The sequence below is a fragment of the Camelina sativa genome, chromosome 19 (assembly GCF_030686135.1).
Source record: "Camelina sativa cultivar CO46 ecotype springtype chromosome 19, ASM3068613v1".
Lineage (NCBI taxonomy): Eukaryota > Viridiplantae > Streptophyta > Magnoliopsida > Brassicales > Brassicaceae > Camelina > Camelina sativa.
In genome coordinates, this window is record NC_141898.1 from 11,967,353 (window position 1) to 11,980,262 (window position 12,910).

The 12,910-nt window shown below is 37.6% G+C and overlaps 2 protein-coding genes across 2 annotated transcripts; both read right to left on the reverse strand.

Moving 5' to 3' along the window:
* Positions 1–4,411: 4,411 nt before the first annotated feature.
* Positions 4,412–7,612, reverse strand: LOC104767763 (putative calcium-transporting ATPase 13, plasma membrane-type). The gene has a single exon (XM_087502619.1). It carries the CDS (start codon positions 7,322–7,324, stop codon positions 4,424–4,426), a length of 2,901 nt encoding a protein of 966 aa, XP_087358745.1. The 5' UTR covers positions 7,325–7,612; the 3' UTR covers positions 4,412–4,423.
* A 1,689-nt stretch (positions 7,613–9,301) lies between these two features.
* Positions 9,302–9,805, reverse strand: LOC147920458 (uncharacterized). The gene has a single exon (XM_087501081.1). The coding sequence runs from the start codon at positions 9,803–9,805 to the stop codon at positions 9,302–9,304; it is 504 nt and encodes a 167-aa protein (XP_087357207.1).
* Positions 9,806–12,910: the final 3,105 nt, after the last annotated feature.

Here is a 12,910-nt window from a genome sequence, read left to right on the forward strand (position 1 = left end):
AGGGTTTTCCCCAGTGGACCTAGTCTCCAACCCCGAATCAAGCCATGACCACCGGCTAGGCTCGCCGATCTATCACTCAACGGAGTTGCTCACTGCTCTGCAACGCTCTCTGTTTTTCCGGTCAGCCGCCATAACCTTTCTCCTCTTTGGTTTTCGATAGTGAAACTAGGGTTTATTCGAGTGGGCTTTGATATTTCTACTGGCCCATTAAGCGTATCAATTGTAAAGCCCACAGTTCTTGAGCCCAGCCACTCCAGGGTACTATTGAGGAACGGCATCTTGAACCCGTGTTCTTTGAACGGTGGATACCGATACTCCTTCAATCCCCTGCTTCTAGGCCCCGTGACCAATGCATCTCGTCATGTCCAATATTGTAACATCGGGGACAACTTCCATGCAATGGCTGATCTATCTCCAAACCCATGTAAGGTCATACATGATCCTTTGTTCCATGTGTTGAAGCCATGTTTTAGCCAATGGTGTGATCAAGATTACTTATTCTATGGATTCCATTTGAGAAGTAATGCATCATTGTTGCTATGGCTTTACATTAATTCCCTGCGAATCATGGTCTTAGTATCCCCTTTGGCATTGTCTTTTGAACCCTCTTGCGGGAAGTTTTTTGGCATATGGATCCTGAATCCAAATGACCTTTCTGAGTATGGCTCTGTTATGATCAAAACCAACTTCCATCCTGCGATATCTATAGCAACTATCTTCAAGCATCTGAGCACCTTCAACCTTGCTCAACCTATTGTCAAGCTGCTGGTCCGTGTTCTCCAACCGGATTTAATTTCAGCTGTGACTCCTTTTAAAACGCCAACTCGTCCTATGATTGTGGCTATTGTCTCATCCATTGATTTGATCATGGAAGAGCTTGTCGGCAATCTTGACCTCACATGTACCAAGTTTCTTCAAGGATTTGGTTCAAAGCTCTCAAGAAACCTCTTGTCGATTAATCCTACCTTTATCTACTTTTCTTGTTGTTGTATTGGCATTGGGGAATGCCTTCTTTTCTTGTACTTTAAGTTATGCTTGTATGAACTTTATCTCAGTTGAGTAATGAAATGCAAGTTGTTTGACAAAAAAAAGCATGAATTATTGAGAATCTTTTGTTTTTGTCTCCATAAACAATCAGGTGATTTTGTCTCATTTCGTGTTGTGTTGTCTTCTCCGACGCTTCGTTGCTCCTCGGCAGATGGAAATTGGAGTCTGTTTTCCAAAGTTGTTCAATTAGAGCTTCTAGTTTCGTCTTTCAGTTAATTCAGCTTAGTGCTTTTGATTTTTTCGAACCAATATTTTCAGTAGATTCAGTCTTAGCGTTTGTGAAGAATAACGATGGTGGAACTACAAACTGGTTTAAGCTTGTTTGTAAAATCAATATTGTTTGATGGTTAATTAAAAAAATAGGACCTGATTATTTGGACTCCCCACAACTACTCGAACTCAATAATTAAAAAAAAAATAGTTTAAATTTCAAATTCAGATTCCATAGATTAAGCAACTACAAAATCAAAACAATCAACGCAGTATTATATTACGCTTAAACAAACAAATTGATTGTTTCCTAAAATATCTATATCATCTTTAGCATCCTAAAATCTCGTCTCTTCTTAAAAAATTGATAGCCACGTAATTCCAAAATCTATCAAAATACTAATTTCAAACTATTGTAATACTAATCAACCTCAAAATTCAGACTATTTCGAACTATCAAAATACTAGCAGCTTCAAAATGAAAGTGACGCTTAAATTCTAGCAGCTTGAGGTTGATTTTTACAGCTTCAAAATTCAAACTAGATATATAGAGAAGTTAGGCAGTGCAACATTTTGAGTAATTCATGATGCTCCTTCTAGAGGTTAATACCTCTACAAACTTATCATCAATGGGTTACAAACTTAGTGATTGCCATTATTTACGATTAAATTTAGTTATTATTTGCACCAAATAAAATGAACTTACTCCAAGATAATATTATTATTATACTTTCAAAGACAACATATCTACATAGCAAGCGCATGTTTTTTCAGGAGAATCAGGTGACACATGATAACATTTTCCGTGCTTCAAGTTTACCTTCATGCATTTTATGATGCAGTCTTTAGTTGTCGTGCAAGAATCTACCCAATAATCGGTATTCGGTGTAACATCAGCTTCCGCAACATCTGTAATATTTAATAAAACAAATTAAAAACATAGTATATATATAATATATAAATAAGCATATCATATAAATTTAAATAAAAAAATGTAGATTATGTTGCATAATTGGGATCAAGAAAACAACCAAACACAAGCATATAAAACAGACAGATTTGAATGAGAAAGCCATTTTTTTAATTATTTGTTTTGTCAATGAAACATAATCGAAACACTTAGGAGTTATATATATAGAGATATGGGAACATGCATTTATGACGTTTTCCTTAATTTTACGTTGTTATTATTGGTTAATTTTCTAAGATTTGATAATGAACTCATCACAATCCCCGAAAAATGAAAGTTAATCATTATTCCAGATCCGAATGCATATTCTTCTTCCTATATTTGGTAGTAGGGACAATATATTTGGGAGGTTCCGATTTGTGTAATCGGTTTTGATTTAAAAAATCAGACTCGACCCGAATAAAAAGAAAGGAGGGTGGGTAGCGCAAAATTGTATTCTAAAAATATTAAGATAGATAATAAACACAGCTAAGTAACTTTCTATAAAGTCAGATTTAATTTCTTTCTCAACTTTGCTTCTACTATGACTTAAGGAAAAAATCGAAATAAGAATTAATTATTAGGGGATACGTACTAAAAATATGATCCCTAATTTTTAGCACTTACAGCTCATTCCACGTCTCCTCCCCCCCCCCCCCCCCCCCCCCCCCCCCCCCCCCCACTAGTTATTTTCTACTATAAATTTGAGGTTTTGGTCCGAGAGGAAGAGAAGAGAAACAAAGAAAGAAAAAAAATTGATTTTCGATGCGTTCCTAAATCCACGCGGTCTTCTTTTTGTGTGTCGTCTCTCCACAGTGATTTAGTCTTAATGATTTGCCAATTCAAACCATTCAAACTAGATACAGTCGAGAGACGCACAAAAGAAGACTGAATGTCAATTTTTTTTTACCACAAAAGAAAATCTATAGAACAAAAATACAACCACAGTGGTTAATATTGTGGCATGTAGCTTTCAATTAATTAACCAAACCTATCTACTTCCTTGTTCAATTTGGATATGGTGGTCCGTAGCTCTTTTACAGAAAACTGTTCATGCATTTTGGTTGGAGAATACAGGCCACTATATCAAATTGAAAGAGGAAGTCGAAAGTTTGGTTGATGACTTCAACTTGCTCTATGCTTATTTAGTTTGGTTTTTTATTTTTTATTTTTTTCGTTAATTGTTGAGTTTCATTTCTATTGTTTGCATGCAAATTGTTTTTATAAAAAGTCATGAAGATATGGACACTGGCCTCATGCTCCAGAGAGCTATTGTTGTTCGTCTACTCGATGCCTTTTTTTTTTTTTTTTTTTTTTTTTTCAGATGCGCACATTGGCAAAGAACAACGAAAACCCGCCAGACGGTTTCATGTGCCCAGGTGGATGGAAAGTTCTGGTGGGTTACTATGAGAGCTTGACTCCGGCAGGTAATGGTAGACTACCGGAAGTGGTTCCGGTTTAAGACAAAAGACAAAACTGTCTGTGCTTCGTTTCAAGTTGTAACGTTTGTATTGTGAGCCTTGTGGAAACAGTCATTGTTGTATAGGGAGAAAAGCCTATGTATAATTAGGCTGGACCTTTTTCCAAATAAATTACAGATAAAGAACGTTTTGCAAGACAACAATTTACGAAACTTGTAATATTTTGGCCTGAAACTTTTTGCCATATGAATGAAACGATTGTGTAACTTGTGTTTATATATAAAAACAGCTAAGTAACTTTCTATGAATTTACGTGTAATAATCATTTGAACAAAAAAAAATGCATGAATCATTGCATCTTTCATTTTTGACTTCATAAACAATCAGGTGAATTTGTTCGACAAAAAATTAATCACATCAATTAATGGATGAGTTATGTACGGCCTAGTTGTAGTAATGGGCCTTTCACAGGGCCTGTAAAGTAGGAAATCAACTTACGTGGTCTCCTTTCGACGACGAAGGATAGTGTTATCTTCCCCGACGCTGCGTTGCTCTTCGGCAAGTGGATATTGGAGTCTGTTTTCAAAGTTGTTCAATTAGAGCTTCTAGTTTCGTCTTTCAGTAAGTTCAGGTTAGAGCTTTTGATTTTTCGAACCAATATTTTCAGTAGATTCAGTCTTAGGGATTTTTGAACGATGGTATTATAACGTTTTGGAACAGATTTAAAAGACAATTTGTGAACTGAAAATACTGCAATTGATAATTGAAAAATTACAGACTCCACAATAACTAACCACTAAGACTCGACTCTCATGAATTTCAGGTAGCTAAAAAAGTGTCTCTCTGGAACAGGAACAGACTTCACTAACCATCCTATAGGCCACGAAGCAGCCGCAATCGCAATGCAAACTCCCCATTGACCCCAGTTCAACCTCTCAGTATCAGCAGATCGCTTTAGAAACTCAACCATCACCACTTGCAAGACCACATTCACAACTATAATACCAATGAAGAGCCTGTTCTTGTGTAAACCCTTGAACACATTCTTCTTCTCCAGACTCCTCGCGTTAAACTCGTTAAACACCTGACAAAGCACAAAGGTATTGAAGATCAACGTGTTCTTCACCTTCTCTGTCACATCGAAGATTGATCTTCCTCTAAACTGAAGCACCAAGAGCACAGAGATCTGATATAACGCTTGAGCCAAAAGATTCCTCCACATGATGTTTTTGATCAATGGCGCCACTCTCCCTATCGGTTTCTTCTTCATCAAATCATTCGTTGGTTTCTCTGTAGCTAAAGCCAATGCACCAAGTGTGTCCATGATCAGATTCACCCGCAGTAACTGAACAGCCGTCAAAGGAACTTGTCCAGCTGAAACCGCAGCCACGAAGTTGATCACAAGAGCTGCTACATTGACAGTGAGCTGAAACTGAATAAACTTCTGAATATTGTTGTACACGCATCTCCCCCATTTCAGAACCGTTGCAACATAGGCAAAGTTATGGTCGAGGATCACGATATCAGAGCTCTCTTTCGCAACTTCTGTACCTTGAATCCCCATAGAAAGTCCAATATCAGCTTCTTTCAACGCCGGTGCATCGTTAGTACCGTCTCCAGTAACGGCCACAACATGGCCTAGCTCCTTGAGGCATTTCACCATTAGAAGCCTATCAGACGGTGAAGATCTCGCCATGACTTTGATTCTTTCCACTTTTGCTAACCTTTCTTCTTGACTGTAGTTTCTAAACTCTTCTCCTTCTACCACAGGTTCACTGGTCATCTCATCTTCAGGTGTCAAGATCCCACACTCTACAGCTGTTGCTCTCGCCGTGAAAATGTTATCTCCAGTGATCATTTTGATGTTTACACCAGCGAATTGACAATCCTCTACTGCTTTCTTCACTCCAGGTCTACATGGATCTTTGATTCCAACAATCCCAAGTAAGCTCAACTTCTCTTCTTTCAACTTCTTGACGTCTTCATTGTCTTCTGAATACGCAAAGGCTATGCAACGGAGAGACTTAGCTGCCATAGATTGGATAATCTTCTCGAACTGAATCATATCATCTTCTTTAATCTCTCTCACAACTCCAGAACCATCGTAGAACGTTGAACACATAGCTAGAATCTTCTCAGCAGCTCCTTTCCAATGAACAACATTAACTTCTCCATTCTTCTTCTTCATTAACACACCACTTCTCTTCTTCTCTGAATTGAAAGCTTCCACATGAACAACGTTATGTTCTTCAGTCACTTCCTCCATATCCATCTTTAATTCCTCTACCGCCCAGCTCAGAATCGCTTTCTCCGTTGGACTACCAGAGAACTCATACTCTGTTCTACCTGATTTAAACACACTCCCTGTAGTGTTCATTGCAACTCCTTGATGAAACAGTTCAACCACTTTCTGAGACACAGAAGATCCTTTTCCTGATTCGATACCGAACCAGAAATCGGTTACCTTCATTTGATTAAGCGTCAAAGTACCGGTTTTATCCGTACATATAACCGTTGCAGAGCCCATCCTCTCACACGCAGAGAGCTTCCACACCATAACTTGATCTTTCATCATCATCTTCATGGAAGATGCCAATGCCAATGTCACAGCTAATGGCAATCCTTCTGGTGTCACAACCACGATAATTGTAACCATAGCTGCAACCATCTTAGCCACAGTTTCACCGCTCTCGTCTTCTGTGCTTCCTGTGAAGTTACGGACCACAAGAACCAAGAAAGCTACAAGTAAATTGGCTTTACTTATCGAAGAAGTAAGCTTATCTAGACGAGAATGCAATGGAGTTTGCTCGTTCTTGTCACGTGATTTATGACTCATCATTTGTCCCCAAGCAGTGTTCATTCCGACAGAAGTAACCGCCATTTTACCAAACCCATCAGCTATTTTAGTCCCGGAGAACAAGAATATGTTTCCGGTTAAGCTAACTTCGACATGGTCGCTTTCTCCCGTCATTCTTGATTCGTCAACGTGCAATGAATGTCCTTCAACGAACACACCATCCGCTGGAACTTGATCTCCGATTTTCAGGCAAACGATATCTCCAACGACAATGTCAGAGATGGAAATCTCTTGAGGACGTCCGTTTCTAACAACATCCTTCCAGATGTTGCTACTTACCTCAGAGAGTTTGTCGAACTGTCTGTTCTGTCTAAAGTTACTGACCGCAGAGACAGCTACCACCAACAAAACCGCTACGAATATACTTCCTCCGTCGTACCATCCTTCTTTCACTCCGTGCTCTTTGATACCGAACCCGAGAGAAAGCGTTGCACAGCCGAGAAGGATGAGAATCTTGAGGTCCTTGAAAGCTTCCACCACAAAATAGAAGAGACTCTTCGACGGTTGTCTCGTGTAAGTGTTAGACCCGAACTTCGAACGCCTACGTTGAATCTCATCGGCTTCTTCGTTGATCCCAAGACGTGTGTTAGTCTTCAGAGCCGAGACTAAGCCGTTTGGACCACCAAATGACTCAAGTTTCTCTTGGTTCTTGTTCTTGACGAGCTCGTTTAGGGTTTCAGTATCAATCTTGAACTGATCTCCGTCTTGATCATCTTGATGATGGCCATCGAGATCAATGGCGTGTTTGGTTTGGTTAGGGTTTAGGGTTTTGGGAAGTTCCAAAAGAACCTCAACGCCCACCACCGTCTCCTCTGCATGATCAGGAACGTTACTTCCCATTGTTTCTGGTATAAAATCTTTTAATTGTTTAGTGTACGCGATGTGTGCTGTAAAGCAATTTGTGTTTTGTTCTTTTTTTTTTCTTAAGCAATAAGAGAATCCAAAGTTAGAGCTGATGATGATTTATTAAACTTGTGTCACGAAGCTTCCGAGAAGCTTCCGAGAGTATACGTTCCCCTTCCATATATTAACGGACCAAGTTTGATAGGCACGGTTTTAACAAAAAAAAAAAAGTTTGATAGGCACGGCTGCAACACGGTGCAAATGGGGCTCAAAAAAAAAAAAAAAAAAAAACCGTGTTTTACATTAGATGAAAAAAACAGAGCAGAGAGTGGAAAAAACAAAGCTATTTAACTTTGAAAAAACAGAGCAGAGAGTGGTAACACTCCTACATTCTCTCTCTTACTCGAGTGAGTTGCCCTTATTTTTGGTTCAAATATAGCGGTTTTGTTTGATGAAGACATTAACCAATAACAAGTATTTTCAGAAAAAAAGACACTAACCAATAAAATGTTTTGATACAACCGCTACATTATGGAAATAAAAAAACAACCTCTACAAATTTAAAGTATGACGATTTATAAATCAAGCGATACAAATTTAAAGGATAAATTTTTTTTATCAACCCATACAAACTCTCTTTTTTTTTTCCTTACTTAAGGACCCAAATTATTGCTTATCGATATCTATTTTGTATGTTTTCATCGTCGATATCTATTGGGTGTGATTTGGTATTTTAAAAAGAAAAAAAAAAGTCAAAATACTTTAAAAAAAGAAAAAAAAATATGAGAGCAATACAGCATTCTTTCAAAAACACGCCGCATCCTGTCTTCTTGACAACTCAAAGAATGGTCAAAAACTTTCATGTAATCGATGACTAAATTTTTTAAATTGTATTACGATTTATTTGAATGTTTTTTTTCCAATAAAAAATCAGCTTAAATGAGCCAATTAAATAAAAAATTATTTACAAATAAAACATGGTACATGATACATGGATACGCATAACGTGTCACACCACAGCGTCCACTTATTTGTATGTTTCCTTTTCGATAATTATTTACAAATAAAACAGTACATGTACACGCCAGCACGCCCTGCGTACACTTGTATGTTTCCTTTTCGATAAATATTTTTTGAAAAGTCAAGCTATTTTACTTTAAGAATGGGCCAAAAAATAGAGGGCTTTGTGACACAAGTTTTGTCTTATTTTACTTTAAGCCAATTTGTCTGATAGCCGAATTTATAAATAAAATTAAGAATATAGTAGATAATTTGAAAATATTAGGAAAATAGGATAGGAGTATTTAAAATTACAAATAGTGGTAGTGGTCGGCGATCGGAGTTAGCCGGAGTTGGACGGCGGCCGGTGGCTGGACGGAGGTCAGAAGTGATGGTGGTGGCTGGTGGTCGGAGTTAGCCGGAGTTGGACAACAATCAGAGTTGGCTGGAGTTAGACGGTGGCCGAAGTTGGCCGGCGTTGGATGGTAGCCGGAGTTGGTCAGTGTTGGAAGTGGTGGACGGCTGGTGGCTGGATGGTGACCGGTGGTGGTGGTAGTGGACGGAGGTGGTGGTGGTAGGTGATGGTAGGGGTGGTGATTTTTAGGATTAGTTTTGGAAATATTATAAAAAATACAAACTGTATGAGCTTTTAATGATTAGTATAGTCAGTCACTTAACTGTTAAAAATTTTAGAGTTATAAACTGCAATTTCTCAAAAAAACAAAACGCAGTGTGTGAGAAAAAAAAAACAAAAAAACAAAACGCAGTGTGTGAGAAAAAAAAGAGTGTAGTGTGTGAGAGAGCTGTCAAGTATAGTCTAACTCAGTAGGCTATTTTATTTTAAGAATAGAGCTGGACCATAATAGATAGATATATGTGGTATCTCTATCTCTCTTTTTTTTTCTTTTTTCTCTAACTGTTTTTTCCTTTCTTTTGTTCACTAATAGAAAATGAAGATTTATTTTTTTTATTTTTTTAACCAACTTGTGTTTTACCAAGATTCTTAGCTTCATTGGCAATAGAACTCATTTTTGCACTGAATTGAGAGATTGTCTCTTCTGGATCCATCCTTAGAACTTTAAATTGAGAAGCAAGCTGATCCAATCTTGTTCTTTTAACACTCGAATTCCCTTCATGAGACTTCTGCAGAATATCCCAAGCTTCTTTAGCTGACTCACAACCTTGAACAAGCTTAAAGTCGTCATCATCAATAGCAACAAAGATGGCGTTAAGAGCCCTTGCATTATACTTAGATAGATTTTTCTCATCGGTTGTCCAACGTGCCTTTGGCTTGGTGATCTTATCTCCTGCTTCAGTTTTTTCATAAGGAGGTTCCCAACCTTCTTCAACAGCCGTCCATGCGTCTTCTCCTAGGTTACGAATCAACTGAATCATATGTACCTTCCAACGTCCATAACCTTGTTCATCCAAGATCACAGCCCTTTGAAGCATCATTAACTCATTACCCGACTGCATCATTATTCCAAGATCTCAACCTATAGCGAGTATAGAGCTCTCGTCGGTTGACTGCTCTGATACCAATTGTAAAAACAAAGATGCAGCCAATATTGAAAAGAACTTCTTTTCTTATTAAGAATCACTTAAACAATCTTACAAGATATGTTTCATCAGATTTACACACAGTCAACATGACTTGTCACTGACCAATTCTTAATCTAACTGAAATCCCTAAGAACCCTAAAAGCTTCTTCGCTTAGTTCTCTAAAAATCTTCTTCGACGGCCAAACAACATGTTTGTCCAATAATACAATATATAGGATACCTCCTATGACCTACTTTCCTATTAAAGTATAAGTCCAAATTTTTTTTAATAGATATGATAATAACTTGTTCTCTAATCAAAGAGTCTCTAAAAGCACAGCTACGTCACTCGATATTTGTTACGGTTTCTACGTGTGAACCTCTTTTCCAGAGTCTTACGGACCAGCCTTGTAGCATCAAAAGTCTTCATACTTTCAGCATGTTTATTACTGTGTATAGTTTGGTTCATATTCTCACGAACCGAAAACATTATTTCATTTGATCCATATGTTGTTGCATAATTTATTACTAGATTGATTTAGGATCGATTTCTATGTTTACTATAATCGATTAGATGATAATTATTCATTCATTACGATTCGTTGAGATCGTTCGTACATATATATATAGGCATATTATGCTACTCGTTAGTCGTTATTTATGAGATCTTAAATATATTTATACCAAGAATTGTGATTTGACTATATGTTTCTTACTGTTTTGAAGTAAAGGAACATAGAAGATAAAGCAAACAATCGTTAGAGACAAACGGCTCTATTGATCGAGTATGATCGATATACTTCCGCTAAAATCTATAGCCTTGTCTCCGATTTCCAATCACTCTTTTCATGGAGATAAGTATTAAGCATTTCGTGTGGCAATGTATGACTGGGTGCTTAGCAACATATCAACGCCTGCATTATCGCCATATTGGTAGAGTTAAAGATTGTCCTAGATGTGGAGCGGAGGAAGAAACTATAAATCATATGCTATTTGAATGCCCCCAGCACGTCAAGTATGGGCCTTATCGACAATCCCTTCCCATCCTATGGTGTTCCCTTCATCTTCCCTATATAGCAACCTTGATTTTCTATATGGGCGTGGTAGAGACTTTGGTGCCATTGATCAAAACTTGAGGACGTTCCCTTGGTTGATGTGGTATATTTGGAAGGCAAGAAACAAGAAAGTTTTTGAAAATATATCCGTGTCTCCGCAAGATACTCTGGAGAAAGTCATCCAAGAAGAAGAAGTTTGGCGAAGAGCAAACAATAGAGACATACCATCAGGGTTAGTAGAAGCGGGCATACCTACCCAAGTCCCACAAGATTGCCTTGTATGTTTTATAAACGGATCATGGCATGCAGAGGTGGATAGGAGTGGACACGGCTGGATTGCTTCTTTCGGTGCTAGATTATTGCATATGGGGCTTAAAGGTTCACGTAGAAGCTTATCCCCCTTACATACGGAGTTAGACACTCTTGTTTGGGCTATGGAGTGCCTTCTAGCCTTGAACTTAGATTCAGCTCTCTTTGCTATGGATTGTTTAGACCTCCTAACGATGACGTCTAATATTGAAGATTGGCCGATCTTTTCATCAGAATTGAAGAATTTTATTCATTTTAGAGATAGATTTGCTAACTTTAATATTTGATATATTCCTCGAGAGGATAATATATGTGCCGATAAACTTGCAAAACGTGCAAGAGCACGATGTTTCTGTTTTTCCCATGTAAGCTCGTCGGAACCTAATTGGCTCTCTCTTGAAGAAAGTCATCTCCGATAACTTAATATATGGGGTTTGATTGTCAAAAAAAAAAGTATTATTTTTTGAGAAAATTGCACTCACACCTACGTTTTCTAAAACTATTCATCATTACACCAACTTTCTACTATCCTTACATTTTTCTTATTCAAATTACAACTTACACACTCCAACTAAACTATCTTTCTCTTTTTTCTTTTTTTTTTCTTTCTCATTTTTCTCTTTACTTTTTCTTTCTCTTTTAATTATTTTTTTCTTCAACATTTATTTTTTCAATTTCATTACTATATTTTAAATTTAGTAACTTTAGTTGTTGACAAACAAAAAAAAGTTAGGTAATTTCTAAATAAATATGTTTGGCATCTTTTAATATTTTTTCTTTTCACAAAAAAATAAAATAAAATATGAATCTAATCTTAATCAAATACAATTGAGTTAGTGTTCATAGTTTTTTTTTTTGAACAAACATGTATTTTCATTCCATTAGAATAAAAAAAACCATACAAGCATGAGTGATTGTTTAAACAAGACAATAAAGGGGGATTTCCCAAAGTTAACAACAACAAAGAGACAAAGATAGATAAAATCAATCGACAGTGGAAACTTGAGAGCTATGAACCAAGTGCTGGTAAGCATGTTGGAACCTGTGAGGTCAAGAAATATCGAAGCATATTTCATGATTAAGTCAATGGAAGAAGAAATGACTACTGTCTTGAGTTGAAGATGGAGCGGCGTTGAAAAGGTCAAAGCTGGAGTTCTCAATGGGATGAGAAGGTCTACACGAAGTAGGACTTTGCTAAGGGTTCGAGCATGGATAGGAGAGCTCAGGTTGTTAGCAACTAGAAAGATGGCTGTGGTTGAAACTTTTGCTGGGCTTTGCTTGAAGAGGTTGAGGTAACCACTACTCTTTGGATTTGGGGTCATAATGTCACAATTCTTCAAGCGTTTATGAAGGGACTTCAGAAAGTTGATATTAAGCATTTTAGATGGTTCCGTAAACAGGAGAGGTGGAGAGAGTAGGCTGATGGAACACCGGTAACCACCGCTTCGTAGAGACGGGGTCATAATGCCGGGTTCCTTCAAGCTATCTCCTTCAAAGGGATCTTCCTCAGGTGACTCTAATAACAGGCTTTTCCATAAACTCTTGCACCAAGCTAGCAACAGTGGTGACTTATAGTTCAAGTGTAGTATTCAAACACATGATACCATTAAGTTGTACAACGGTTGACTAGGATGGAAAAAAGTAGAGTTCAGACCAGACCTGGGTAGAAGCTGAAGCT